The sequence below is a fragment of the Chaetomium strumarium genome, assembly GCF_033439665.1.
Source record: "Chaetomium strumarium strain CBS 333.67 chromosome Unknown B0T15scaffold_1, whole genome shotgun sequence".
Classification (NCBI taxonomy): domain Eukaryota; kingdom Fungi; phylum Ascomycota; class Sordariomycetes; order Sordariales; family Chaetomiaceae; genus Chaetomium; species Chaetomium strumarium.
The window spans coordinates 5020233-5045663 of record NW_026944429.1 but is presented as its reverse complement, the minus strand read 5'-3'; the positions used below and the strand labels follow the sequence as shown (position 1 = coordinate 5045663).

Sequence of the window (25431 nt, the reverse complement as noted above, 5' to 3'; positions counted from 1 at the left end):
TTTTTGCAAACTGCACCCAAGTTAGCAGCTTCAGAGAGCGCAAGCGGTCAGTGGTCACAGCAGTCAGAGTAAGGTGAAATGGATCATGTGTGGCTTGACATGAATTCAAAGCGATGCCCAAGCCACAAGATCTACAGAGGTGGGACCAGCGCACCAGTGGCATAGCCTATCACAGAGCAGCCCTATCCCACAACGTGCACCACAGAATTTGGCGAAAATCGAGCCGGAACCTTGAACTCAGAGGAAGCAACCCCGACAACGACAACTTCGACAATCAACCGCCAAAATGAGAACGTACGACGATACTTTCTCCGGCCAGCGGATCTACCCTGGCAAGGTACGAAATGCCCATTCTTGCGACTCCGATCAACGGCGAATTTCCTACCCCGAGTCGAGCATGACACCGACACGAAAGCTGGTCGTGGAAGCTGGGAGGGGACTGGGGTGGGAAATTCGTCGATGGAACTTGGGGGGACCTAATTTGATCGAAATCCCGCGATTCTGACGATGTTCTCCTTGACAGGGTAAGCTGTACGTCCGTGGCGACAGCAAGATCTTCCGGTTCCAGAACGGCAAGTCCGAGTCGCTCTTCCTCCAGCGCAAGAACCCCCGCCGCATTGCCTGGACCGTCCTTTACCGGAGACAACACCGCAAGGGTATCTCTGAGGTACGCTCTCTCCGCTTCTACACACGTCCGAGTTGGGGATGGGAACGAGAAGGAGGGGCCGGTTACCTGAGCATGATGACGACATCTAGGAGGGACACATGTTGGAGATGGGGAAAGTACTAGACGGGACTGTGCTGACTCCCTTTACAGGAAGTCGCTAAGAAGCGCACCCGCCGCACCGTCAAGTCGCAGCGGGCGATCGTCGGTGCCTCCCTCGATGTGATCAAGGAGAAGCGCTCGATGCGCCCCGAGGCGCGGAGCGCCGCCCGCCTGGCCGCTATCAAGGAGAGCAAGGAGAAGAAGCAGGCTGCGCAGGCTGCCAAGAAGGCTGAGAAGGCCAAGAGCGCTGCCCAGGCTGCCAAGGGCCAGTCCCAGGGCCGCATCGCCAGCAAGCAGGGTGCGAAGGGTGCGCCGGTGAAGGTTGCCGCCAAGAGCCGTTAAAGTGTCTCTCTCTCTCTTTGGTGGTTGCTAGTCCCGGTGGAAGGGTGCGATGTTCTTCTCGAGGCGAATGGGAAGCCAGGTCGTGAGAGGAGCACGGTAGATGAATGGGTTATCTTGCGGTCTTGCCTGTGGCCGGAAGGGAAAACGCTGGAGTCGGTCGGTCGGTACTCGGTTTTTCACCTGCTCAGCTCTATTTAAGGGGTTTTGCTCTCAAACAAGTTGATGAAACCAGCTTGTTTTCTGGAAGAGCCGGTTGCATGGACCCTGCGTAACGGGTAAAGGACATTTGCATGGGTAGCTCACGGAATGCCGACATGTGCATTGGTCTGAAGCAACAGACACGGCGGGTACGCAGAGTGGCCGGAGAGGAATGTCTATGTGTTGTATCAGAGCGGAGTCCATCTATGCTGACCTCGGAGATGCTAATCCCATGACGTCTTGCGGACTACTTCTGCTCTATCGTCGATACCTAGTTTCAGAGCTTCGCCAGCACACCCCCAGCACCAGAATTGGCAATGCTTCCCTTCTCCGTGTCGATTCCGGCATAGACAACCTTGCCATGGTCAATAACCAGGGCATACCGCCCCGTTCTATCTCCATTAGCCCAGCCGATGCTGCGGCTGAAGTCGGCGTTCGCATCCGACATGAAGAGCTGTGATTGGTTTCCAGTTGTCAGGAACCACCAGGGCTTAATCAACGATAGAAGGCATGGCCCAGGTGAGGGACTTACAATAGACTCATCCTTCACACCGTTTGCCTTGCCCCAAGCCGACATCACCCAGGCGTCGTTCGACGCGATGAAGATGACCCGGTCAACGCCCTTCTCCTTGAGCTTGTCCAGGTTGGCCAGGTACGATGTGATGTGCTGCTCTTGGCAGGTCGGGGTAAACGCCCCGGGGACTGCTACGAGAACTGTCTTCTTGGTTTGGAATTCTGCGACGAGGTTTGTCAGCTGCCTATTGCTATCCGATCGGAAACCCCTCACAAGGAGGCACCGTACCCTTGCTGGCGTCGTACTTGGTGGGCAAGCCACAGACCAACAGATCGAGCGTCCCCGTCGGTGGGACGTATGTGAAAGCAACACCCGAGGGGAAGGCGTCGCCGGGCTTGAGAGTGGCCATTTCGCGTGAGATGAGTGGAAGTGAGTGGAAACGTTTGCGGGAAGCTTGACAAGAGGTCTGGCTTGGTGTTGTCGAGGACCGCGGTCGTCGGATGGAATTTGCTTTGGGAATTTGAAGTACAGTAACCTGCGTGTTGTGGGACCGAGATGTTTATAGCGGGGTGAAGTGTGGAGGGAGGAGATGGTTACACCCAACTCAAAGCTTCCTGTTCCAGTCTTCGAGTCCCGGCTCCTTCCCTTTCATCCAAACAAACCGGACATCCTTAAGAAACAGTGCCCATCAAGATGTCAGACTAATGTTACCGTTTACGATGTCAGGCCGGAAGGATCCGCCAATTACGCGGCATTGCGCCATCGGCGACCTGAATGACCAAGGGCCCAACGCAGAGCCTCGAGCTGCCTGTATCGCCCTTGCCTTCCGGCCGAACTCGGCCTTTGACGCGGCTTCCACAGAGAGTCCGCGCTGGGAAACGCCAGCTTGTGACGCATCTCCGCGCCTTCTGTCTACCCTTAGGTTCTAGCTTTTCGGGCCAAGCCTGTGCAGGTCCCCGCAAATGCCGACGGAAGCCCGGCACGCCGGCCATCGCAATGGCCCCGTCACGGTACATACTTACTAGTACGTAGCTGCAGTCAGACTTTCTGCACGTTCTAGGAGTTGAGGTTACACTGGCCAACGGACGGGACTGAGCCATGTCATATCTAGCATCTGCTGAGGTGCTCAGTAAGCACCATCCAACGTCTTACCGTGTATATGACCAGCAATGCATGCACACGCATGCACCCTTGATGTCCACACGGTGTGGTGGCGGCCGGACAGCGCAACAACTTTGAAATCTCTGCTGCGCTCGTACATTACCAGTGCCTCTCACTAATGTCAACACTATCAACGTCCACGCCGTCCTTGAACCACCTCTCTGCCTCGCCGATCTTGACGTCGTTCGCACTCATCTGCCTCTTCTTCATCAGACCGTTTTCAGCAAAGGTCCAGTCCTCAAGCCCGTACGTTCGCCACCACTGGTCCGTCTCGTCTCGCCATTCATACCAGAACTGGACGGCAATCTAAGCAAGTATGGTCAGTGGATGCGCTCAAGCCCCGAGAGACTAAGAGACAGAAACACCTTGTCATCTCTGAATGCAAACAGCTCCTTTCTCAACCGGTAGTCGCGTTCCTTGATCCACTTATTACGTAGGAACTCGACGATCTGATCGCGTCCCTGCAGGAAGGTGTCGCGGTTGCGCCAGATGGAGTCAGGGGTGTAAGCGAACTGTACAAGTTCGGGAGATCTTGGGCCATACATCAGTCATACGGTGCTTTTTGAACCGAGTAACAAAGCGGCGTGTCTGCCTTACTTGGAATTCCAGGCGGCTTGGGCGATCTTGACTTTCTGGCGAGCAGTTTGCAGCGTAAAAGGCGGAAAGGGGGGTTTATCTTGGGTCGCCATGGTGACCGCTGTCAGAAGCAAATATCTCTGACCTATGACGACCGCAAAGCGAAGCCTGGATGCTGGATGATTTGTATGGTTCGGTGTCGATGAATGTGAGGGGTTTGGGAGAAGATGAACAGCTATACTCGTTACTAATCGTTATTCACTTCTTGCTATATCATGAGCGAGGCCTAACGGGACCCACTTGGTATGACTCGCATATAGCACGCAGGGCGCCCTTTCGATGACTGCAAGAAGCTTACTACTTAGCATTATTAATTGTGTAGTTTATCATATGTACTTCCTAACAAACCGGAAGATTGAACCTAATTCGTTTATCAAGCATGGGGCGAAAAGCGTTTGCTACCATTTCAAAGATAGCTACTAGCTTGTATAGTAGTGATCATAGTCTCATAGAAAGAGGACATTCCCGTGCCGTGTGCATTATAACAACGACGATTCCTCTCCAATGCCAACGCTCCTAGTCAGTCTATCAAGTGGCCCGCTAGGCTATTTGGACATCTCGCCTGTCTAGCTTGCCGACCCGTGGTAAACATTCTCCCCCCTTGTAAACCTTCCTTTCTCCCCTGTTTGAATACCTTATCCTAAGGTGATACCTTACGGACTGTGGAGGCTCAAGTCCGGAGTACCTAACCGGGGTCAGGAACGAGGTGCGCTCATTGTACTTACTAGTAGTAGTACTTGCTGTTCCACCGGTGAGGAAGGAGCTATCGAGGGCCGAGCTACTAGGCCGAGCTGTTCCCCGTCCTAATAAAGCCCCACCCCTTGACTATAGACTAGAGCATCAAGTTAACTACCTTTCCTATAGTACGGGGACCTTGTCTGCCTAACTACCTACTAGGTACCTACCAATTCTGGTTCATTGCCAATCGTTATCAGACCCTCTATGTGGCCAGGTTGTCCGCCCGCCAAGCTGCTGCCTGTCATCGTGTCGCGCAACCTCGGCCCGTCCCTGCCTGTCCAAGGGCACCAGTCGCGCGCGCTTGTAGCCTCGGATGTTTCCCTCGGGATGGTACATGGCGCCGACGACAGCGCGATCTTCATTGACCACGGCTCGGAGGGGTCCCGGATCGTTTGGGGGGCTTTTCCATCGCGCCACGGTATTTTCCTTGTCGTTGGGGTGCGGGGGTCTTAGCCTTTTTATACTGGCTGGGGGGAGGTCGAAGTTGAAATTGGCAGTCGAGGGAGCGGGCTGCTGGATGGGTTTGATCGGGTACTCGTAGAGTGCGCCGTTGCCCCCGGCCTGGGGCCGTTGAATCTCCCACGCCTCGTAGTTGTGGGTTGGGTTATCACTTGGCCCTTCGTTGTTCCTGTACCGCTTGGGAAACCTCTTCCCCATGAGTGGCGGTCCTTTTGGAGGCGCGGGGGCGGACTGGACGATGTCGTTCAGCCTCTTCAGCGGCACGTTACCCCTTGGAGAGGTGTATTGCTGGTATGGAATGTCAACGCGAGAACACACGATTCCCGCAACCTGGACTCGGATAGAAGGACAGGGGACTTCGGCTTACGAGTTGGTTGGGGTGATTGGCGGAATTCACTCGGTCGTCGGGCCCGGGGGGTTGGGGATCGTGAGGTCGTGACGCCGCGCCAAAGCCTGCAGCGACTGATGCGGTCTCAGAGGCGCTCTGATCGCTGCCGTCCTTGGGGCGCTGGTGGTAAGCAGGTGCCAGACGCTGTGGACGCCCCTCGTCCTTTCCCTCGATTACTTCTGGCCGCGAGCCACCACAGCCCATACTGAGTTGGTCAAGGCGGAAGAAGGCAGGTCTTCTAAGTTCTAAGTCGGGGAGAGGTTACCATGAGCAAGAAAAACAAGCGAATTTTTCCGATGTCTAGCGAGCGGATGATGCCTCCTTATGATCCCGCAACCAGCCAGTCTGCCATATTTCTGCACCCAAGGAGTTGATACACCCCGATTCAAGCGCAGAAAGGAGGGACCCATGGCCAGGAACCTAACGACCAGTCGGGCCATCAGATCCAGGAGGTCTCAATGCAGGTGTCCATCGTTGGAACCAACCGCAGCGCTAAGCTAACCTCCAGTTGGGGAGCGCCGCGGGTGTGCGGTTGGCACTGTTGGTTTGTCGGTTGCAGAAATCGCTCCCGGACTCGACCGCAAACAACTTCTGCGGCCCCAGCTAGGTGAGCCAGGCGGCCAATATGCAGCCAGGCGGGCTGTCTGTCACAGGCAACGTCACAGTTCGTGCGTATCGCCGGAGGCAGAGCGCGCAGAGACCGGCCGCACATAGAGGAATGTTTCAGGTCTGCCTGCAACCATGGTAGATGTCAAACTGGGATCACAAAAGGGGCCCGCGTTGTTCGATATTGCCGGGCGGGCGCCATCTGAACCGGAGATTCTACCTACTGTGTAAGTGCCAACCGTGTTGGAGCGCGCTTAAATTGACCAATTGCATGCTTAGGCACATATCAACCACACAAGTTCACAACCAACATCTCATCTCAAACTGCGCCTCCCATACATACGGTACCTCACCTACCAACCTTGCCTACCTTGGTAGGCATCGAGGACTGCAGACTTCAGCCCGTGTTCCCATCTCCTCAACTTCCCATCAAACCCTGTGGCCTGTATTCTAACGTGCCCTCACATTTCTCTTTCCTTGAGCTCGACCCATTCTGGAGGAAACATTCAATAACATTCAGACCACTCACTACTCGGTGGAGATGGCCACAGAGACCCAGTGTGAGAGTGACGGAGCCGGCTCTTTGCAAAAGCCAGAATGGCTGCGATATCTCGAAGACTATCTAGGTATTGATCCAGGCTCGGTGCCAGACCTGGAGCCGGAGGTCGAGGACGCAGAACCCGAGGATATCGCGTCTGTCCTGGCATCCAAGATCAGAGAGTATCTCCTTTGCCGGGACGACGATGCCGCGGCGCGGTTCGCACGTCAGCTCGATGATCTTTATGCCTCGGTCTACGAGCCCAAATTTGGCGAATTCCGCGGGAGACAAGGCTGGACCGGCTATCTCAATGCGTTCTACGAGGTTCTGTTCGGGGCTGCCGTTGAAATGCCATATCACGATCCCCTCCAGGACAAGGTGATCCATCTGCTACTGGAGCTCAGAAAGCTGCCTCCACACTCTGTCAAGGTCTTCGTGGTGAGTCCTGACGGAGAGACTTGCTTGGATGCTGCTGTTTGGCTAACCCGGACAAAGCAACCTGAGTTCGGATGGGTTGACTCTGAAATCTGGACCCGCGATCCTCTTCTGCCCTGGGAGCTTGTTAGGCACGAGCCACAGGGATGTTAGTAGTTGCTCTCCCACTTTGCACTGCCAGCCGATTCCCACCCAATGAACCTGGGCCGCTGACCTTCCATGCACTGCTCCCAGATCTTAGTCTCGATATGTACAGCAAGTGGGACGACCAGGAAGACGCTGCAAAACAGTTCCACGAGACTGCCGCCTACCACGTGAACTTTTCGGCCTTCCGGGCTCGCTGTACGGGTGCGGGCTTGGACGAGGGATTCACGTTCCGCTTTACCACGGCGGGGGCGACCATTGAACGTGGCTTGCAGTCCGTAGCCGACCATCCCTCCAAGCTCAACCCCAACGTGGACTACCACATCATCGCCGCCGCGCAGTACATCCTGCTCGCCGGGGACGTCATAGACGCTGAGTGCGTCAAGAAGCAGCTGCCGCCGCATCGCCATCACGACTGGAAGGGTTGGGCCAACGGTAACGGTCCCGTTCTTTGGAGGCAGTGGGGCGACAGATTGAAACAGATCGCAGACGCCCTGGAGTCCGGTGGCGAGTTGGACTTCAAGCTGTCCGAGAAGAACGGGGCGGCCTTGAAGGACATAGTGACCAAGGCAAGGGACAAGATGGTGGCTTTGGAACCGGAGCTGTTCGCTCAAGAAAACTAGGCGCCTCCCGCCGGGCACTGAGACCGCGGTGGGGGCAGGAATCTAGGACGGAAAAGGCCTTGTACTTTAACGCAGACACCAACATGCGCTGCTCTATGCTTATCGTTGGTTGTGCTTCTCGGCCTCCTCTCCACCAAAGGTCCAGGGGGTGACAACCTCCATCTTCTGCCCTACCTGGAACCCTGTACTTATTTACTACGATCAAAGCCCGTCTTCGATAGCACGGGCTCGCTGACAAACTGGACGGGCCGGAGCGCCGCGCCGGGCTGCGCGTCTAGGATTCCACCTGGTTCCTCTGTTCATCCAAAATTCGCGTCAAAGGGGAAGTCCCCAGAGCTTGTCGCGGTCAGGAGGACTGAACCTGACGGTCCAGATTCCCTGCAGGCCATGGAAGTGGTATTGCAGGTGTAGCGCATGGTGTAGGACCTTGTTGATGTCGCCGTTATGCCATCGGAGCTCTGGCAGAGGTCCCAGTTGTTGTCGTCATCCCGGTCCGGAGGCCGACCGTTTGGCGCAGGGCAAAAGCAAGCGATTTGACTCCGCCCCGTATACGCACCCCATGTTGCTTCAAGACCTCAAATTTCGGCCGGGGGGTGGGGGCGTAGAGGTAGTAATCCAAATCGATGCGATGGGAAATCCAGCCGTTTCCTTTCTTGTAACACATAGCCGGGCATGTTGAGTTGGGAGACGGGCACGAGCCGAAAGCGTCACTCCCAACAACAACTCCGGGAACTAAACCAGAGGCAGAAACCCCGGGTCTCAAGAGCAGTGAGCGCGGCCTGGACCTCGAGGTCGAGACTTCTGCGTTTGCTGTCAGACATATTGACGAAGTCGAGAAGGCAAAGGGCCATTTGCCAACCGTAAGTACCTACCCACTGGTATCCCTTCTCGGCCGTGCTTCCGATTCCCTAGGCCTGGCTACTAGTAGATGTCTACATCTCGTGTCTCATCAGCTCTTCCTCGCCACTGGCGGTTCGGCTGCAATAGCTCCCTCTAAGGGGAGTTTCGCAACTTCTTCGGCAATTCCATCAAGCTAGCATTTACAGGAGAAAGGGGGTATGTGGTCCACCTCGGGCCCCGAAAACGAGCTGTGGCAGTGGCCTGGGGCACCTGCTCATCCATGCTCCCGTGCAGAGAGTTAGCGGTACTAATGAACGGAGCAGCCCTTGTCGGTGTCCATGTGAAACTGTCACACCATCGCACCTCCAGCTACCCCCTTTCAGGTCGTCCGGCCACATGTCCCAATACCTGCCGCCGAGATCCGGTGCCGAATTGCCCGATGCAGCTTTGGCCTTTAGGAACGAGGAAGGGAACGACAACCAGATCGCCTGGTTCATCACCAAGGTTCCGTGTCGGGCCCCAGCCACATGCGCGGAGGGGGCTCAGTGGCATCCCAGCCGTTTCCCCTTTCCCCTTCCCGTTCCCGCCGGCTTATTGACGTTCCTGGAGAACGGGTCGTAGGGTCAGAAAGTGTCCCACCTCCGTCGCCATTTCCGAGTTGCCTCGGGTCGGATTTAGAGACGGACAAAAACGACCTCGAGATGCTCGTTTACACTCATTACAGCACCTCGGATGCGAGGTAACTAGCGAGTGAAAACCGGGTGTCGCCGCCGTTTCTGCGCTTCCATCGTGGTACTGCGTATCCCAGAGCGTCCGGGGAGACAGGGCGCGCACTTGAAATGGGCAAGCTGGTGGCTTTGGAACTGGAGTTGTTGGGCTCAACAAACCTTGGGCACCAGTTTGGTATGCCGTATTGTACATGGTACAATTACAGTATCGGAATTCAACACCGCGGTGGAGACGTGGAGCGACGACTGGGAAGGGTATTGTACATAGGTATCCAGGAAAGCGATTGTCATAGGCATTTCACGTAACAGTAAGGTTAACGTTAAGTTGGCGCGTGGTTAGGTACAGTACCTACTCGGGGTTCGCGCGGCTTTAATGTGCCGATTCTTGAACTTCAAGATAAGGGAAGACGGCACGTGGATGGGTCCGGGTTAGGCTACGGTAGTCCGGGTCCTCCGGTTTGGTGTATAGAAAAAACTCGGACCCAAGTTTGTAGCTAGGTACTTCCTTATCGATAGCCAAATCCACCCTTTTTGGTTGGCCCTTTGGGCCGGTTGCAACGACCTCAACTCACCGGGATGAGTTCTACAATGTAATTCTGAGCATTCCTGGTTTTATAAGCCTTCACCGGACTCGGGCCTCGTCAGCGCCGAGAAAACCACTCAATGGATATTCCTGCGGAACCTACCTGAATTCACCTAGCCCTTCCTCGCCCTTCTCCGACTGGGCCACCGAACCATTCCTGTGATGCCGAACGATATCTACCAGGCGGACCCTCCGCACCGGCCATCGGAGACGGAGACGGAGGTCCGGGGGCAGCAGCACCGCCGGCAGGTATCCAATAATGCCGGGCCGTTACCCCCGCTGACTGCCAACGCTCGTCCGCGCACCGCGACTGACAAGGCTGAAATTGACGAAACACTCAGCCACCCCGGCTCGGTCCGGATCAACGTCAAGGGCGCATTCATCGTCGACCAGGACACCACAACACCCACGACCCCGGATGGCACCCGCAGTGGATCACCCGGCCGCCATGAGACCAAGGACATCCGGCTGCCAAACCACACGGCTGTTGTGAGCCATATCGCGGTTGATGTACGATCTCACCACCGAATTCGCCTCTGTTGCAATGATGTCATCGTGCTTCTGCGCGCCGCCGAGCTGAGCTAACCCTTGCCCTGTCACAGATTGGCGGCTCCCTTGCCAAGCTAGTCTACTTCTCGCGAGAGGCGCATACCGACGAGCCTGGTGGACGCCTCAACTTTATCAGCTTCGAGACGGACCGCATTGACGACTGCCTCGAGTTTATGCGCACCCTCAAGGATAAGCACCTACAGCTGAACGGAAACCGCAATGGCTCGTCCAACCAGCCGGCCAGCGAACTGTGCGTTATGGCGACGGGAGGAGGGGCGTACAAATTCTACGACAAGATTCGCGAGGTGCTCGGGGTCGACGTGTTGAGGGAAGACGAAATGGAGTGCCTGATCATCGGTCTCGATTTCTTCATCACCGAGATTCCCCGCGAGGTCTTCACCTATTCCGAGACGAACCCCATGCACTTCGTCGAGCCGTCCGAAAACGTCTATCCGTACCTGCTTGTTAACATCGGCTCAGGCGTGTCCTTCCTCAAGGTATCAGGTCCTCGGAAGTACGAGCGCGTGGGTGGCACCTCGCTAGGGGGCGGTACTCTGTGGGGCCTGCTGAGTCTGCTCACCGGGGCGCGCACATTCGACGAAATGCTGCAGCTTGCCTCGCGTGGGGATAACTCCAAGGTCGACATGCTTGTGGGCGACATCTACGGCACCGACTACGGCAAGATCGGGCTGAAGAGCACGACCATTGCGAGTTCGTTCGGTAAAGTCTTCCGAAAGAAGCGCCAAGCCGAACAAGAAGCAGAAGACAGCGGCGGGCAGCGGCACAAGGACTACCAGGTCCCTGATCAGCAACCTTCACATCAACAACCAGATCACCAGCTACTGCACTGCGCAAACCCACCGCATGATGATACCTCTGCGCAAGAGCTGGGAGTTCCCCCAACCCACGACGAATCCCGACCCTTCACTGCCGCCGACATCTCCGTCTCCCTCCTGTACGCCATTTCCAACAACATCGGCCAGATCGCTTTCTTGCAGTCGCAAATCCACGGGCTGTCTCACATCTACTTCGGCGGCTCCTTTATTCGGGGCCACCCACAGACCATGAACACGCTCAGCTACGCCATCAAGTTTTGGTCCAAGGGCGCTAAGCAGGCCTACTTCCTCCGCCACGAGGGGTACCTCGGCGCAGTGGGTGCCTTCCTCAAGAGACAGCCCAAGAACTGGGGCCGGAGGGGCAGTTTTGACGAGGCGGTGGCGGGCGTTAGGATGGGCTTGAGGCTGAGGGCCAGGACTACCGTGAGGGATCCGAAAGAGGAGAGTGCAGCTGCTGAGTGAATCGGTTGGCTGTGACATGAGGACTCCTGTTGATTTCGGGCCGCCTGTTCACCTTGGGTTTTTGTTTGGATGCGATCTATTCTCGATACCTTTGGGCCGCCTTTATTAAACGTGCATGGCGTGTAATCTGAGTACTTCTTTAGTAGCGGCTGTTGAGCGGCCCGGCAATTGCTGCCCTGTGTTGCGTTAACAGCGACAGTTCATACGATATAGCGGTATAGACAGCATTAATAGACATGATCAACAGCGGACATTGTTTTGCGATTAGCACTCGCTTTGTAAAGAAGGGAAAATAAAACCATGTCCCTTCTCCGGGATCTGAAGTACAACGGCAAAAGGAGCCGACATCTCTAAGCCCGAAATTCCCTCTCCGGCCTTGACCCCCTTTGCCTTGCAAGTTGCATAATGCCATGCAACCCCAAAGCGCATGCTATGCGGGACTGAGCTCACTACTGCACTCGAGCGAGCTCTTTTGTTGTACAGACCCGGCGGCCAAGCCGCAATGCCCTGGATCGCGATTTCGACGCCTTGTTCCTTAGAATTGGCACTGCCTTTCCCGCACTTCGGAAGCCATAGAAGCAGATCAGCAGTGCTACCAGGGGTGCTCCTTTCCAGGAATTCCATCCTGATGTCGCATCCCTTACGTGCCTGGTCGGATTTATGACTTGATCACCTCTTTCACCTCCTCCGGCTTGGCGGCAAGAGCCTTCTGCGACTGGTGCCAGAGACCAATGCGGGTGAGCTGAACGACGCCGACAACACCAAGGAAGAAGTTGACCGCCGCGAGGCTGTATGCCATAAATGTTAGTTTCATCTCGCGGGTGATAGAAAGAGAAAAGCGATGCTGGGCCTGGGATTCTGGGAGGACGCACAGGTAATTCTTAGGTTTGATAATCAGGCACCACCGAGTCCAAATCAATCCGGTGGAGGTCAGGGCAGCGTTCTGTGTTACCGAGAGCTTCTCGGCGGGGCGCGCAAAATCTGAGACGCCTGCGAGGACGAGAGCCCACTTCATGACTGGCGCCCTGGAGTCGTATCATATTAGCCACACCTTCACTGCATCGAGCCGGCACCATCCTGTCTCTGTATATATGCAATCATGCAGTATCCTGACCACCAGAACGCGTGAAACCCGCCGGAGAAGGAGGGAGGGGAAGGGGTGACACACCAAAAGTGCACCGTCTTCAGCCCCACGGGACTGTTCCACATGCGCTTGGCCCACGATTCGGACGCCGCTTCGCTCCCGGCTGCTGTGCTCTGGAAGCGGGCGCTGCTCTGCTTGGGGCGGAAGAAAAATTGGCGGGCGCGGAAGGCCGGCCGGGCGACGCGGAAGAAGTTCCCTGTCGGCGACATGGCTTTGGTTTTGTGCTTTTGTCGTGTGGATGCTTTGGGGTATGAACGAAACAACGTCGGGCCTGCACAGTTGCTGGCGTGGCGCCGCTATTTGTCGGCTTCGGGAATGAGGCAAGCTCGCGACAAACCGCGGACTCCGGTCTTCGGACAGTAACGTGCAAGGCGCTGCAGCTGCTGTATAAATGATCTGAACTGTGAAAGAGACGCTATGCAGGAGTTATTAGCATGCGCAAGAAAGGTTACGTCGCAATTACAGAGAACCTACAGTGAGTAGAGAGGGGTAAAAGCTGTGTGCTAGTTGTTGAGAATTGCGATGCGAAATTCTGACCAGGATGGCAACGTCGCGCCGATGATGGAGCAGGAGTGACGCTCGGTGTGCGAGAGCGGGTCCCCGTTGGGGACAATCCGGGGTTTATTAAGAGCTGAGTCCGTGCGCTAACACATTGTAGATGATTGTACATACCACAATACAATACAGGACATATCTGTACATTGTGCAACTAACCCAGTTCCTGCAGCCTCGTGCATTCAAGCCGCATTTTCATCAGCCTCATTCCACCATTGGCGCGACTAACCCAGTCGGACCTCGACGACCCGCATTCACACTCCCCTCGGGCACGACCTCGACGACCGATTGAGCACCAATTCGCTGCCGGCAAGTCCGTCGACGAACCAGTCGAAGATGTCGGGCAGATACGCTTTCGCGAAGAGCTTGAGGGAGCTGCGGTTCCTGTTCTGCCAGACTGCTGAGCACAGCTCTGCAACGAGGTGTGTTTGTTGTTCTTGTCGAGCTCGGTTTGGACACCTAATGCTTACTGAATCACACCGTAGGTCCTTCCTCGCACGTGCATACCCGATCATGAAGAAGAACAATCCGTCAATACCCATCATGTTGCGGGAAGCCCAGGGCACTCTCCCAAGAGTGTATGCCAGATACGGTCCGTAGCGTTCGACCCAGCCGACGTAGCTGTGAAGGCCGTGTCGCTAATACATACGGCAGAGTTTGGAAAGGAAAAGAGCGAGTCATTAGAAGGTGCGGTTGACGAGGAAAATCACGCAGAAGGAGGGGCTAATCGTTTCATACAGGACTCTCGGACAAGCAGATTGAGGAGACAGTTACGAAACTCGTCAAGGAATGAGAGAGGATGCGGCACTGCAACTGATGATTAAAGGCCAGGTGTTGCGGCGGGAGGGCGATATGTACATAGGACTGAGCCATACACCTACTACGTGATCCGCCTGCGCCATGCCGGTCGTACTCAGTGCCCACAAGATCTTCACCTAGCGTTGGATTCCATTATTGTCGGCTGAAGCGTCCGTCCGGCCTAAAAAGCAATCATCAATGAGGCAGCCAAGCCTCTCCACGGAAAGGGGCACAACTAGGTCAGCTGCGTCCGAGGGATATGTTTGCAGATGATTTGGGTGACGCAGTTGGTCGACAAAAGGAAGGCGGCCTGATCGGTCCGATTGGTCTTTGGAGACCTCCTTCCGTGGCGAATGCGTCCACTAATTCTCAGTTTGTAGGCGTGGCCTGGCCTCTTGGTTGCCCTTGTTCACGAACGCACTTCGTCATTGGATGGCGTCTCAGTGAAGCGCGAGTCAACCCATGGCTACAACGGCTGATTGGATGTCTTATACAACCCTAACCCTGCTGTAACCAAAGCCCGATGGAGTCGCGACTCGGAGTGAAAGGGGCTTATGGTCACTTTGTTGAGGTCATGAGGTGAAGTAGACCCCCACTCCCAGCTTGAAAACAGTCCTCCTGTCAACTTCAACATCATCTAGCGGACGCACATAGCATTTTGTCTGGCCGTCTTCCGCCGATGCCCATCATGTCCCAGCTCTTTCGAAGCCGCCATTTCAGCAAACCACTGCAGGATGCTTACTCGTCACTTCTAGACCCGGAAGCTTCAGCGTGGGAACAGTCGGGTCAACGAGGCAGGGGTCAGACTTCCGCCAGCGACCATGCTCCAAAGTCGTGGTTGTTTGCTGCCGATAGCCGGACTTCTTGGACCGGAGAACGGCCGCCGAAGCGAAAGCTTGTCAAGGAGATGAACGGCTCGAGCCGGCCGTCCTTCTCTCTCGAGCTCTCAGATAGCGATGCTGAGAAGGAGAAGGGTATCGTGCGACGGCAGTTTGCGAGGCTGAAGGAGCTTTATCGGAGAGAGAGATGAACGTTTCCCAGCACGGGGTTGCAAGACAGCGAGGGTGACGGTGTTGAACCCCACCAGGACCCTGGCCCTGCGGGATGAGGGGCGTCATGTTCTACTGGTAAGCATGTCGGAATTCAGGACCGCCATATTTGGGCGAAGCCTTCGACAACGCAGTGCAGCGCGGGAAAGTCCTTGAACATCCTTCTGCTAGTCGGCCTTCCCCTCAACACCATAAGGACATCTCCAGGCTCGGAGCCGATCCACCGAGGTTTTGCCAAGACGACCCACCCGGCGCTACTACCGGGCCGAGAAGTGTCTAAACCTCCCCTCACGGCACATACCTTAGTTCCTTACCTTATCCTGCATACCTTAGATTCCATACACTATTGCCGGCCACCATCCGCTTTCTATGGTTCTCCGGTACTACCGAAATAGGTAAACCGGGCAAGAAAAAACTCGGACATATCCGTGCCGAAGCCCTTTGAATGCCTCCGAACTCCCGCTCATTCGATGCAGACCTGGGCCTTCAACCTCCGGCCCGCGCCGCCAGCGGCAGCCGGCCTCTACTTTGCCCTCGGCGCAGCCGGCATCTCAGCAACCCTCCTCGTCAATTTCCTCCTCCGCCCATCACCCGATGAAACCCGCCCACCCGTGTCCTCACCGCTCAAAACCCAGCTCCGACACCTCTCCCCTACCGAAATTGCCGCCCTTCCCTACCCACCCGATGTCCTTCCCGGCGGCCGGACCGTCGACACTCCCTACGGCGCCATCCAAGTTTTTGAATGGGGCCCCGAACAAGGGGAGAAGGTTCTCCTCCTGCACGGGATCAGCACCCCGTGTGTGGCCCTAGGCACGCTCGCCGAGGAGCTGGTGCGGAAGGGATACCGTGTCATGGTGTTCGACCTGTTCGGGCGCGGGTACTCGGATGCGCCGGTGGATGTACCGTATGATACAAGGCTGTATACGACGCAGCTCTTGCTGGTCCTGGCGTCGTCGCCGCTGGCTTGGACTGGCGACGATGGATTCCATCTGGTCGGGTATTCCCTCGGTGGCGGGCTGGCGGTGGCGTTTGCCAGATATTTCCCGAGGATGGTGAGGTCGGTTGTGGTGATTGCTGGCGGGGGGCTGATTCGGTCGGCGCATGTCGGCTGGATGAGTAGGTTGTTGTATTCGAGGCGCGTGTTTCCGGAGCGGGTGCTGCGATGGTTGGTACATTGGCGGCTGCGGCCGAAGCAGGTCGGGTTGACAACGGAGACGAAGATGGCCGGGGAAGTAGTTGGGGCTAAAGGGACTGAGAAGAAGCGGCAGGAGAATAGCGATGCCAGTGGAGGGGATTCGTTCGATAACGCCGTGTTGTTGGCGAGGAGGCCGGAGCACACTGTTTCGTCGGTCATGGACTGGCAACTGCGGAGTCACGAGGGGTTTATTCCTGCGTTTGTGAGCAGTATCCGGTATGCGCCTATCTACGACCAGCAGGAGCATTGGTTCGCGTTGGCGCAGCTGCTGGCTGAGAGGAGGGAGAGGCTGGAGTCGGACGACACTGCAGGTGAATTGCCGGGACTCAGGGGAGGCAGGCTTCTCCTTGTGCTGGGGGCATCGGACCCGGTGATCGTCAAGGAGGAGCTCCTACATGATGCCACTGCTATATTGGGTGAGGACGGGTTGAAGGCGGTGCTGTTGGACGCCGGGCATGAGTTGGTTATGGACAAGGGGGCTGAGGTGGCAGCGGTGATGGCCAGTTTCTGGAAGCGGTCGCGAAGGCGAGTGCGACGGAGGAGGTAGATAGATGCCGTCCGGTCAGAAGCTTCATAGATCCGGAGATGCTATTTTCGATGCTAGCGTCCATTCTGGCGCCGATTCGTTTGATTGGGCCGCAGACATACGATACGGCAAGCTGCTAGGTATAAACGCAATTTTGAACTTCAATTGCCCATGACTCGAGCGAAAGGACGGGATAAGGTGTCTGGTCCACGGGCGTCGGGCAGTCCAGATGCTCGGCCCCACTTTCAACCGCTCCCGTGCCGGCCCTGCAGATGCACTCCGAGTAAAAATCCATGTGCGGTGATCCCACCCACTGACAACCCGACAACCCGACTGTGAAAGACTCAATTGGACTACCTCCCCTGCAATGCATGTCCCGGAGCCTACTACAACACACCTACAAGGCTGAAAGACCGGAAATCCCCGACCCCAGCTTTAACCGACCGACCGACTGCGCATTCGGCCCAGCGCAACACCCCCACCAGGTCCTGTCATCCTACAGACCAGCCACCGAAGATGACGACGCCCGGCCTGTCCTTCACGCGCCCCGTCTTCGCCAAGCTCTCCCCACATCCCTACCTCCTCCGCAACTTGTCCCCGTCCTCCCCCGGCGCCCGACCCGCCCGCACAAACGGCCGCGCGCCCCAAGAAGCCCGCCCCGTCCACATCAACGCCTCGTCGCTCTCCCATGCCCACGGCAGCGCCCTCGTTCGCACGGGCGACACCACCGTCATCTGCGGCGTGCGAGGCGAGATCTTGCCCGTCGAGCGGATCCCGCAGTATCGGCCGCTCGACATAAGGAAGCGACACCAGGATGAAGGGGGAGAAGGCGCGGTGGAGGCTGCCGTAGGGCGCGGGGAGCTGAAGGACTACGACCTGCTGGTTCCCAACATTGAACTCGCTACGGGGTCGGCGCCCCAGTTCCTCCCCGGCGTGCCGCCCACGCCGCTGGCGCAGACGCTCTCGACCAGGGTGTATTCGCTGCTGCACGCAACCGGGCTGGTGGAGGCCGCGGACTTGCGGATTTGGTATGACCATTCAAAGGCTAAAGGCGAAGAGAGAGAGGATACCAACATGGGAGAGCAAGAGGAGGAGGAGGAGCGGGTGGAAGGGAAGGAGGAGAGGGTTGTTGCATACTGGGTGCTTTATATTGATTTGTTATTCGTGTCTTTCGACGGCAACCCTTTTGATGCGGCCTGGGCGGCGGTTGTAGCGGCGTTGAGGGATACAAAGTTACCGGTGGCAAGGTGGGATCTGGACCGAGAGATGGTGGTTTGTTCAAGGACGGAGAGCAGGAAGTTGCATGTTAAGGGACTGCCTGTGGCGTGTAGCGCGGCTGTGTTTATGGAGAAGGAGCAAGCCGAGGCGGGCACGGCTGTCGGGGAGGGCCGGCATTGGATTCTACTGGATCCGGACCGGCTGGAGGAGAGTCTCTGTCGGGAGATGATCACTATGGTGGTGGATTGCAGCGATGGGGAGACCAGGATCAAGCATATTGAGAAGCAGGGCGGCACGGTACTTGGAAGGGAATTGATACGTGGCTATGCCGGGGTTGCGGAGGGGAGGTGGAAGGAGATTCGGGGGGCCATGAAGTGATTGCTTGGAGAAACCCGTGTTGAGAAGATGGTGTTGGCTCCCACGTTATCACAGGCCACAGGGGGTTCCCAGAATGTCGGCACCGCGTCAAACGGACTTCATAGGATTTTGAAGTGCCGTAGCCTTAGATCAACACTGAGGGACTCTGGGTCGTTGGACAGAGGCAGCTACATGACGGGCCGTGAGGGTATATGGGCCCGGAAGCTCCGATGATGAACTACTAGTAGGTACAGACGGACGATCTTAGACGGTACCTAGGTAGTGATTACGCTTAGGCACCACCCGGGCCGGTGTCAAGCCTTGAGGGTGTGCATGGCAAGTCTTGTACACACGCACGCTTGTGCCAAAAAGGACAGATTGAGAGATCAAATTCAGGTCAGGTGGGATGTTATCACCTGCCGAGGACTTTTGCTCAGAGATGTGTCTTGTGCTACCTTGGTTTTCCGTTCAGCATATCGTACCAAAGCGACATGACGGTTAGGGAAAAGTGGAAGGTAGGCGCCTCATCTACGGATCCATTTGACGCACGAGTTGCAACTATCTCCCTGTTCCTGCGTTGCCCAGTGCCGCAGTCCTTCATATACCGAATCGAATAAGGGAGCTATCACGGACGGATGTGCAGGAAGCATATATCCAGGAATCTCAAGTCGCACGCTCGAGGCAACGATGGTTCGAATGCCTGAAGATGCCAGCTACGAAGTGAAAACCGTCTCTGGAAAAGTAACTAATCGCGAGATGAAGTGTGTCGACCTTTCGAACCGCCCTTACAGGTGAATTCCAGAGCAGTAGATACAGGAGGACAGAGTTAATCTGTCGCCCAACTCGTGAAGGACCTAATGAAAGGTCCTCTTACCATCTGCAACGCCTTTGTGTGAAGCAGCAGTTGCGTGGCCTGTTGAGCGCTGGTAGTATCAAGAGAGGAAATTCGTGAGGCAGCTCGACCATTGAAAGCTTTTTGCTAACAAGCAGAAAGTGGGCCCGTGCATTTTCCGGGCCGAATATCCGCCGCACAAGCTGTGGGTCTGGCTCAGTGGCCTGCTAAGCTAAATCCGATGCCCTGCTCGGTTTTGACTCCATTCAAAACTTTGCTGCAATTCCACATCTGCTACTCATTTTTCTCAACCTTCCGAAACTGACTGCTTTGAGCACTGCCATTCAAATCAGCACACTCGATGTGAAAATGGAGTCGCTGAGCGACACCCTTTGGGATGTTGTGATCTGCGGCACTGGACTGCAGCAGTCGCTGCTTGCTTTGTAAGAAGTCACCGACCGAAGTGAAGTCCCAGGTTTCCCGTCTGACTGACTTAGCCTTTGTGCTCCTTGAAGAGCCCTGTCAAGATCCGACAAGAAGATTTTGCATCTTGACCCCAACGAATTCTATGGCGGTGCCGAGGCGGCATTCAGTCTTCAGGATGCCGAGCTTTGGGCGAACCGCATATCGGCTGGTAGTGGCGGTATCTTCAGCGCTGTGTCGATCGAGAAGCCCGAGGGCGCCACGGGCTTATCTTCCTCCCGCGCTTACTCGCTGGCCCTCGCACCGCAGTTGATCCATGCCCGCTCGGCACTGCTGTCGCAGCTGGTCTCGTCCCGTGCCTATCGCCAGGTCGAGTTCCTTGCTGTGGGATCCTTCTACATCTTCAAGCCACCACAGGATCCTTCCCAGCAACCGTCGTTGACCCGCATTCCATCCACGCGCGAGGAAGTCTTCTCGACCACTGCGGTGTCGGCTAAGGCCAAGCGGTTACTGATGAAATTCCTGAAGTTCGTCCTGGACTATGAGAACTCACCGCAGCTGGAAGTGTGGAAACCGCATGCCAATGCGCTACTCACCGACCTTTTACAGCAGGAGTTCAAGATGGACGCAGAACTGCAGACGTACATCGTCACGCTGACCCTCTCACTGGACGGAAAAATCAGCACCAAAGACGGGCTGGCTGCTATCCGTCGCCATCTTTCGTCGATGGGCGTGTACGGCCCGGGCTTCGCTGCCATCTACCCCAAGTGGGGTGGCCTCTCGGAGATTGCCCAGGTCGCATGTCGGGCTGGTGCTGTCGGCGGAGCCGTGTACATGCTTGGGACCGGCATCAAAGAGATGGAAACCGTTGAGGGAGAGGTCAAAATCCAACTCACAAGCGGCGACACTGTGAAGACCAGAATGTTCGTGCGTGCCGACGACAGCCCTGGTGACAAGACAGGTATCACGAGGCTGGTGGCCGTGGTAGGCTCGCCGCTGAACCCACTCTTTGAGGGAGTCGTCGAAGGCGCCCCAAGGCCCGCCGTCGCCGTCAGTGCCTTCCCAGCTGGCTCGCTCTCGGTATCGGGAAAGGCATCCAAGTATCCGGTATATTTGTCTGCCCACTCCAGCGATACCGGGGAGTGTCCCACTCAGCAGAGTAAGTCCTTTTCTAGTTTTTGATGTTGCGAGTACTATGATGACTTCCATACTGAATACTTATCTACATTGTCTGAGCTTCGGCACTGACGTAAAACACCTCTGACATTCTGATGTACTCACCTTCGTCGCGGTTTTATCATCATTCTTCGATAGCAAGCATTGAGGCTAACTGCGCAAAACTAGGTGTACTGTACCTGACCACCCTCTCGTCCGCTGATGCAAAAGCCACCCTGAATCTGGCATTGGATACCTTCCTTGGCGCCGTCATTCAAGGCCAGACTCCTCAAGTTCTATACAAACTTCAGTACGATCAGCTCGCCGGTTCTCACCGTTCGCAATCAGACACCTCGCTTTTCACTTTTCCGGCCCCGCTTTCCTCTCTCTCTTTCAGTGACTCCACGCTAGAACCAGTACACGAGGCCTGGAAGAAGATTATGGGTGAAGCTGCCGTCGAGGCAGATTATATGACGTTCACGGACCGGGAAGGGGCCATGGACGATGACGATGTATATGAATGAACGACGTAATGGTAAGAGTGGGTTTCCATCTCTTGAGTTCACATACCTGGTTATTACCCATGTATAGCGAGACGCAATGCAGCGACCAACTGTCAACCATCGTATGTAGTGTTGATTGTCTTGCTAATATGATGCACCATTTTCATCGACTAGCAATTGATATCTGCGAGTTGCGATCATCCACGATCCGCTTTGAATCCCAGGATATCTGTCTCAATCATGATCCCCGAGATGACCGATATTACGCCGTCCATGATGCAGCAAAGCCGTGGTATGGGAATCATATCCTTCCCAAAGTTGCCAAGATACTATGCAACAAGATCCAGCTGAGGACCTTATTGCCGTCGTCAAAATCGGAGGTAGTCCCTCGCAATCGTATCCTCAGGATCCTCGTTCGGCAACCCAACGCAACCAGCAACGCCAGCAGATGCTCAGCAAGTGCTCATCCTCATTTACTCACCATGTCCTTCCTCATCCCACACCATGCCCTCCATGCCCTCCATCTCCTGCTCAACATCAGTTTCAATGTTCCCAAGCCCTTCAACCCCCAAGTGGATAGTGCCAAACGGCTCATGGCCGCCTTGTCCATTCTGCTCCACCTTGATGACGTTCTTGGTCGCAAGCGATAGCACGTGGTAAAATGCCTGCGCCACCACTGCGCGTTTCTGGTCCTCCGGCTGAAAGAGCTTGTCGAATTCGACCCACCACCGTCCGTTGCTGTTCTCGTCGTCAATATCGGGATAGCCCTTCTCCCTTGCGATGGACTCGACATAGCCTAGGAAATTCCGCCCCTCGCGATCAAGCGCATGGCGCATCATCTGCGACGCGGACTGGGTGTCGTAAGCAGCAGGGGCGGCCGGGTCGGACATGATGCTGCCGGCCGGTCCGGAATGTAAAGGGGCAAAGTCCTGGCTGCCCAGGCCGTCGGAGCCGAGGAATGGTTGGTGGCTATCGCTGAAGCGCTCGATTTCCGGGCCAGGGATAAGGCTGAGATTTCCTCGGCCAAGGAGCGGGCTGGCGCTGACGTGCCTGCTGGGAGGCTTACTGCCGCCTCCCTTGACGGAAGAACTGGGGATTTGGGACGATGGGCGGTTCCAGGGTACGTCGGAGGGGATGTCAGGGAGGACGGAACCGGCTCGTCTGCCTACTTCAACCGGAGGAACTTCGTCATCTCCAGGGAAAGGGAGAAGCGCGTCGTCGGGTCGGGGCAGTCGCTGAGCGTGTTGGTTTTCTTCGGAGTCTTGGTCGCTGAGACGGCGGCGGACGCGACGCTCGGCACCGTCTCCTTCTAATCCGAGCGCTTCGAAGGCCGACCGGCGGCGGCCACGTGGAGCTTCGCTATCTTCGCTGTCCGCGTCAGTAATGACGATACCCAGGAGACGGGCTTGCAGTCCTTCGCCTGCGAAATGTGACGCCAGCGGGTGAGGGAAGCCTGGGACGCCAGTGGGGCAGCCGACGCCAGCAATGCCTTGGCCGAAAACTAGGTTGAAGGCATTTGCGCGGGCTTCCGTGCCCGTGATTCCATGGCGTGGCTGGCGTGCCTGCTCGGCGTTGGCCAAATAATTGGTGGACCAAGACCTGAGTTCTTGCCTCGTGATTTTGGTTTGGTCGTCGGCTGCCAGGACCGGGCGACGCCGTTGACGCTTGACACGTACGGGAGCCTGGCCAGAGCTGACTTCATCTTGAGCCGCGACCATATCTTCAACACCGTCATGCTCTGGTTCCTGTTGCTGTTCGCCCTCTTGCAACTGTTCCTGTCCGAAAGGGAGAGGCGGGTCGGAATTGAAAGCGCTCCCTGCGCCCCCCATCATCAAGTAGCCTTCGTCGTCAAAGAACATAACCTCGTCTTGCAGCCTCCGGCTAGCGTCTCCTCCCGCATGTACTTGCGGAAGGGCAGGCAGCTGTGGTTCGTCAATGGCAGGTATGATATTTCCATCCGCATCAATCTCAATTCCCCAGTCATCAAATGCTTGTAATTCCCTTTCTTCGTCACCGAATGGCATCAACTCGTCGTCTACTTTGCCAGATCCGAATGGCTCTTCAACCAGCGAATTTCTTCTGCCGTCAAACGGTGACTGAGAGAGGTCAAAGCCGCCAAGGAAAGAGCGGTTAGAACTTGATAAAGAAGCCTCTCCTTGCAGCGGCGAAAGCTGAGACGAGGTCTTGCGCGAGGTTTGGCTGTGTTGCGGAACGACCAAACCGCCGTCGTCGCCAAAATGGAAGGCGGGAAGAACCGGGTTAAGATCAAACTCCGGGTCGTCCTCGAGGATGAGTTCCTGGCGCCTGCCCGCAGTCAATCCTCCGTTCAGTAACAAGAACTTGTTACCTGCAAACGTACTTCGCTTTTCCTGCCTGAGGATCGATGGCATTATCTCTTCCGCCCAACGCGTTGTAGAAGGCTCTCATATGGGCATGGATCTTCTCAGCGTCGGTGAGCACATAGTGGCATTGCTGAGAATACACCCGTGAGACTCCATATAGCAGGCTGCCCTGGAGGCGGAGCGCAATGGGCGCGCCGGGCTTGAGGATGGTTTCGCATGCTTTCTTTACGTTCACCTCCTGAATTGCCTTACGTGATATCTTCCTGGTGGTGGATCTGAGGCCGATCGTCGACACCAGCCTGAGCGTATGAGTATGTTGGCACTTCTGGCTTCCTATGGTAATTCCAGGAGTTCCCTTACCAGACCGTCGCCACTCCGTACGACTCGTCGGTGAGGACTACGCAGTACTGTCAGAACACAACTGTCTCCCAAACAGTGCAGGTGAAAGGTGCCTACTCTCGTGACTGTAAAACATGGTGTGAACTCGCGGGGCGCTTTGCCAACCTCTTCTCGCTGGTGATATGGTGAATCGGCGAAGTCACTGATCGATTTCTAGTTGAATAGGGGTAACGGGACAACATCGAGTGCTAGGAATATTCGAGGGGAGAAACGACAAGAATTTAGGAGGAATATGGGGTTGTGGGAGACAAACTTGGAGATGATGAAATGCTGCAGGTGTTGAGTTCTGGACGTGTCGCGCCTCGACGTGTCGAGGGAAGTGAGTCCTGGTGCGCGGAGGCGCCACGCTGATAACTAACGGATAAGGTACGCAGAAGTGGAAGGAAAGGATTATTGAAGCAGATGGAGAGGCTAAATTCATCATTTGCCTTCAATTCATACAATGGCAGGTCTCATCTAAATCCCCCTCCAAGCCAGGCTATTGATTGAACCGGGGGAGGAAGGCGCGACCAAGGATTCGGCCACCTAGTACTAGTGGTTTCCATATGCTGAGGCCACCGCTTGAAGTATCCAGCAAAGATTTGGGAATGAATTTAGGAGGAAGAGGAGAAGTCCCGTTCGATAGATGTTAGCGTTGTATTGACATCACCGAGTAATAGCCAACACATCATATGAAAACAGAGCCACTGTCTTTATTTTGAGGACCTCTTCCACTTGCTGGTCTCCATTTTTATCTCAATGAGAGGAAGACAACGAGTTTTACTTGAACTGGTTAGTACTGGTACTCCCTCAAGAAAGCGCTTTTTGTGGTATCGGGTTGAATCGCTTCTTTGGTCTATGTGGAGGCGCCCATCTCTCCTCGGCCACAACCTCATCCGCATTTTACATAGCAATATTAAGAGAGCCCGGAATGAAGAAGCAGCTCTGAGCAGTATCGGTAAGCTCTCAGGAGGACTCCTGATAGTAGTAGCAAGGGTCATTCATAAAGAAACCCGAGTTCAACCTCAACTGTGATAGTGACGTAGAAGTGCCATGAATGTTAGCCATACTCGTAGAGTACGTGTGCTCATTAATTCCATCGCGGTTCCAGAGGTCCGAATGGTCAATTCATGTGCCAAGAGCCATCCACTAAGAGTTGGCTGGGTTGTAGGAAGTTTTTATTGACAAACCAGACAGCCCCTGAGTGGCTTTTGTTGCCAGGTCAACCAACCGTATGCCAAACTGAATCAAATCTTGAATAGACATAAGATAGTCTCATTGGCCAAATTTTCCACGTTCCAGGTTGAATTCTGCGACATTCAGAATTACGTTCTCCTAATCATTCTCTCGGGTACGTTATGTACAAAATTATGAGCCGTTGAGACGTACAGGAGGAAATTCCAAGATTTA

At 55.7% G+C, this 25431-nt stretch overlaps 12 protein-coding genes across 12 annotated transcripts; 7 read left to right on the top strand and 5 right to left on the bottom strand.

Moving 5' to 3' along the window:
• The first annotated feature begins 180 nt into the window (after nt 1-180).
• Nucleotides 181-1468, top strand: B0T15DRAFT_519799 (ribosomal protein L24e-domain-containing protein). Its single transcript, XM_062868453.1, has 3 exons — nt 181-337; nt 524-667; nt 818-1468. The coding sequence occupies exons 1-3, from the start codon at nt 287-289 to the stop codon at nt 1106-1108; spliced, it is 486 nt and encodes a 161-aa protein (XP_062726674.1). The 5' UTR covers nt 181-286; the 3' UTR covers nt 1109-1468.
• On the bottom strand, nt 1469-2459 carry B0T15DRAFT_519797 (Redoxin). The gene is made up of 3 exons (XM_062868452.1): nt 2109-2459; nt 1839-2041; nt 1469-1760 (listed from the first exon to the last, which is right to left on the bottom strand). The coding sequence occupies exons 1-3, from the start codon at nt 2227-2229 to the stop codon at nt 1584-1586; spliced, it is 501 nt and encodes a 166-aa protein (XP_062726673.1). The 5' UTR covers nt 2230-2459; the 3' UTR covers nt 1469-1583.
• A 621-nt stretch (nt 2460-3080) lies between these two features.
• On the bottom strand, nt 3081-3670 carry B0T15DRAFT_387269 (uncharacterized protein; the record flags this gene model as incomplete). Its single annotated transcript, XM_062864372.1, has 3 exons — nt 3081-3287; nt 3347-3512; nt 3579-3670. 3 exons carry the CDS (start codon nt 3668-3670, stop codon nt 3081-3083), a joined length of 465 nt encoding a protein of 154 aa, XP_062726672.1.
• An 862-nt stretch (nt 3671-4532) lies between these two features.
• B0T15DRAFT_489536 (uncharacterized protein) lies at nt 4533-5406 on the bottom strand (the record flags this gene model as incomplete). The annotated part of the gene is made up of 2 exons (XM_062866607.1): nt 4533-5102; nt 5182-5406. 2 exons carry the CDS (start codon nt 5404-5406, stop codon nt 4533-4535), a joined length of 795 nt encoding a protein of 264 aa, XP_062726671.1.
• Nucleotides 5407-6031: 625 nt separating this feature from the next.
• Nucleotides 6032-7765, top strand: B0T15DRAFT_54137 (uncharacterized protein). The gene is made up of 3 exons (XM_062869856.1): nt 6032-6784; nt 6842-6929; nt 7016-7765. The coding sequence occupies exons 1-3, from the start codon at nt 6350-6352 to the stop codon at nt 7546-7548; spliced, it is 1056 nt and encodes a 351-aa protein (XP_062726670.1). The 5' UTR covers nt 6032-6349; the 3' UTR covers nt 7549-7765.
• Nucleotides 7766-9631: 1866 nt separating this feature from the next.
• Nucleotides 9632-11788, top strand: B0T15DRAFT_564672 (fumble-domain-containing protein). The gene is made up of 2 exons (XM_062870647.1): nt 9632-10209; nt 10302-11788. The coding sequence occupies exons 1-2, from the start codon at nt 9862-9864 to the stop codon at nt 11544-11546; spliced, it is 1593 nt and encodes a 530-aa protein (XP_062726669.1). The 5' UTR covers nt 9632-9861; the 3' UTR covers nt 11547-11788.
• A 1-nt stretch (nt 11789) lies between these two features.
• Nucleotides 11790-13187, bottom strand: B0T15DRAFT_519776 (uncharacterized protein). Its single transcript, XM_062868451.1, has 3 exons — nt 12715-13187; nt 12419-12571; nt 11790-12334 (listed from the first exon to the last, which is right to left on the bottom strand). Exons 1-3 carry the CDS (start codon nt 12897-12899, stop codon nt 12205-12207), a joined length of 468 nt encoding a protein of 155 aa, XP_062726668.1. The 5' UTR covers nt 12900-13187; the 3' UTR covers nt 11790-12204.
• Nucleotides 13188-13348: 161 nt separating this feature from the next.
• B0T15DRAFT_53767 (thioredoxin-like protein) lies at nt 13349-14210 on the top strand. The gene is made up of 4 exons (XM_062869637.1): nt 13349-13667; nt 13731-13837; nt 13900-13932; nt 13986-14210. The coding sequence occupies exons 1-4, from the start codon at nt 13582-13584 to the stop codon at nt 14036-14038; spliced, it is 279 nt and encodes a 92-aa protein (XP_062726667.1). The 5' UTR covers nt 13349-13581; the 3' UTR covers nt 14039-14210.
• A 1107-nt stretch (nt 14211-15317) lies between these two features.
• B0T15DRAFT_53811 (Alpha/Beta hydrolase protein) lies at nt 15318-17068 on the top strand. The gene has a single exon (XM_062869664.1). It carries the CDS (start codon nt 15563-15565, stop codon nt 16832-16834), a length of 1272 nt encoding a protein of 423 aa, XP_062726666.1. The 5' UTR covers nt 15318-15562; the 3' UTR covers nt 16835-17068.
• On the top strand, nt 17067-18565 carry B0T15DRAFT_53771 (ribosomal protein S5 domain 2-type protein). The gene has a single exon (XM_062869643.1). The coding sequence runs from the start codon at nt 17330-17332 to the stop codon at nt 18407-18409; it is 1080 nt and encodes a 359-aa protein (XP_062726665.1). The 5' UTR covers nt 17067-17329; the 3' UTR covers nt 18410-18565.
• Nucleotides 18566-19589: 1024 nt separating this feature from the next.
• Nucleotides 19590-21322, top strand: B0T15DRAFT_482069 (GDP dissociation inhibitor-domain-containing protein; the record flags this gene model as incomplete). Its single annotated transcript, XM_062866074.1, has 3 exons — nt 19590-19663; nt 19736-20802; nt 20988-21322. The coding sequence occupies 3 exons, from the start codon at nt 19590-19592 to the stop codon at nt 21320-21322; spliced, it is 1476 nt and encodes a 491-aa protein (XP_062726664.1).
• A 452-nt stretch (nt 21323-21774) lies between these two features.
• Nucleotides 21775-24533, bottom strand: B0T15DRAFT_564669 (uncharacterized protein; the record flags this gene model as incomplete). The annotated part of the gene is made up of 5 exons (XM_062870646.1): nt 24100-24533; nt 24009-24040; nt 23661-23773; nt 21868-23605; nt 21775-21828 (listed from the first exon to the last, which is right to left on the bottom strand). The coding sequence occupies exons 1-5, from the start codon at nt 24116-24118 to the stop codon at nt 21775-21777; spliced, it is 1956 nt and encodes a 651-aa protein (XP_062726663.1). The 5' UTR covers nt 24119-24533.
• Between the last annotated feature and the right edge of the window lie 898 nt (nt 24534-25431).

What these genes read in the sequence shown, in the direction of transcription:
- B0T15DRAFT_519799 (XM_062868453.1), top strand. Translation starts at nt 287, where the DNA reads ATGAGAACGTACGACGATACTTTCTCCGGCCAGCGGATCTACCCTGGC. An exon ending in AGCGGATCTACCCTGGCAAG is followed by an intron (nt 338 to 523) that starts GTACGAAATGCC and finishes TCTCCTTGACAG; the next exon opens with GGTAAGCTGTACGTCCGTGG. An exon ending in ACCGCAAGGGTATCTCTGAG is followed by an intron (nt 668 to 817) that starts GTACGCTCTCTC and finishes CTCCCTTTACAG; the next exon opens with GAAGTCGCTAAGAAGCGCAC.
- B0T15DRAFT_519797 (XM_062868452.1), bottom strand. Translation starts at nt 2,229, where the DNA reads ATGGCCACTCTCAAGCCCGGCGACGCCTTCCCCTCGGGTGTTGCTTTC. An exon ending in CAAGTACGACGCCAGCAAGG is followed by an intron (nt 2,042 to 2,108) that starts GTACGGTGCCTC and finishes ACCTCGTCGCAG; the next exon opens with AATTCCAAACCAAGAAGACA. An exon ending in GTGTGAAGGATGAGTCTATT is followed by an intron (nt 1,761 to 1,838) that starts GTAAGTCCCTCA and finishes AACCAATCACAG; the next exon opens with CTCTTCATGTCGGATGCGAA.
- B0T15DRAFT_54137 (XM_062869856.1), top strand. Translation starts at nt 6,350, where the DNA reads ATGGCCACAGAGACCCAGTGTGAGAGTGACGGAGCCGGCTCTTTGCAA. An exon ending in ACTCTGTCAAGGTCTTCGTG is followed by an intron (nt 6,785 to 6,841) that starts GTGAGTCCTGAC and finishes ACCCGGACAAAG; the next exon opens with CAACCTGAGTTCGGATGGGT. An exon ending in TAGGCACGAGCCACAGGGAT is followed by an intron (nt 6,930 to 7,015) that starts GTTAGTAGTTGC and finishes CACTGCTCCCAG; the next exon opens with ATCTTAGTCTCGATATGTAC.
- B0T15DRAFT_564672 (XM_062870647.1), top strand. Translation starts at nt 9,862, where the DNA reads ATGCCGAACGATATCTACCAGGCGGACCCTCCGCACCGGCCATCGGAG. An exon ending in TGAGCCATATCGCGGTTGAT is followed by an intron (nt 10,210 to 10,301) that starts GTACGATCTCAC and finishes GCCCTGTCACAG; the next exon opens with ATTGGCGGCTCCCTTGCCAA.
- B0T15DRAFT_519776 (XM_062868451.1), bottom strand. Translation starts at nt 12,899, where the DNA reads ATGTCGCCGACAGGGAACTTCTTCCGCGTCGCCCGGCCGGCCTTCCGC. An exon ending in CTGAAGACGGTGCACTTTTG is followed by an intron (nt 12,572 to 12,714) that starts GTGTGTCACCCC and finishes ATACGACTCCAG; the next exon opens with GGCGCCAGTCATGAAGTGGG. An exon ending in ATCAAACCTAAGAATTACCT is followed by an intron (nt 12,335 to 12,418) that starts GTGCGTCCTCCC and finishes TATGGCATACAG; the next exon opens with CCTCGCGGCGGTCAACTTCT.
- B0T15DRAFT_53767 (XM_062869637.1), top strand. Translation starts at nt 13,582, where the DNA reads ATGTCGGGCAGATACGCTTTCGCGAAGAGCTTGAGGGAGCTGCGGTTC. An exon ending in GAGCACAGCTCTGCAACGAG is followed by an intron (nt 13,668 to 13,730) that starts GTGTGTTTGTTG and finishes ATCACACCGTAG; the next exon opens with GTCCTTCCTCGCACGTGCAT. An exon ending in AAGAGTGTATGCCAGATACG is followed by an intron (nt 13,838 to 13,899) that starts GTCCGTAGCGTT and finishes TACATACGGCAG; the next exon opens with AGTTTGGAAAGGAAAAGAGC.
- B0T15DRAFT_53811 (XM_062869664.1), top strand. Translation starts at nt 15,563, where the DNA reads ATGCAGACCTGGGCCTTCAACCTCCGGCCCGCGCCGCCAGCGGCAGCC.
- B0T15DRAFT_53771 (XM_062869643.1), top strand. Translation starts at nt 17,330, where the DNA reads ATGACGACGCCCGGCCTGTCCTTCACGCGCCCCGTCTTCGCCAAGCTC.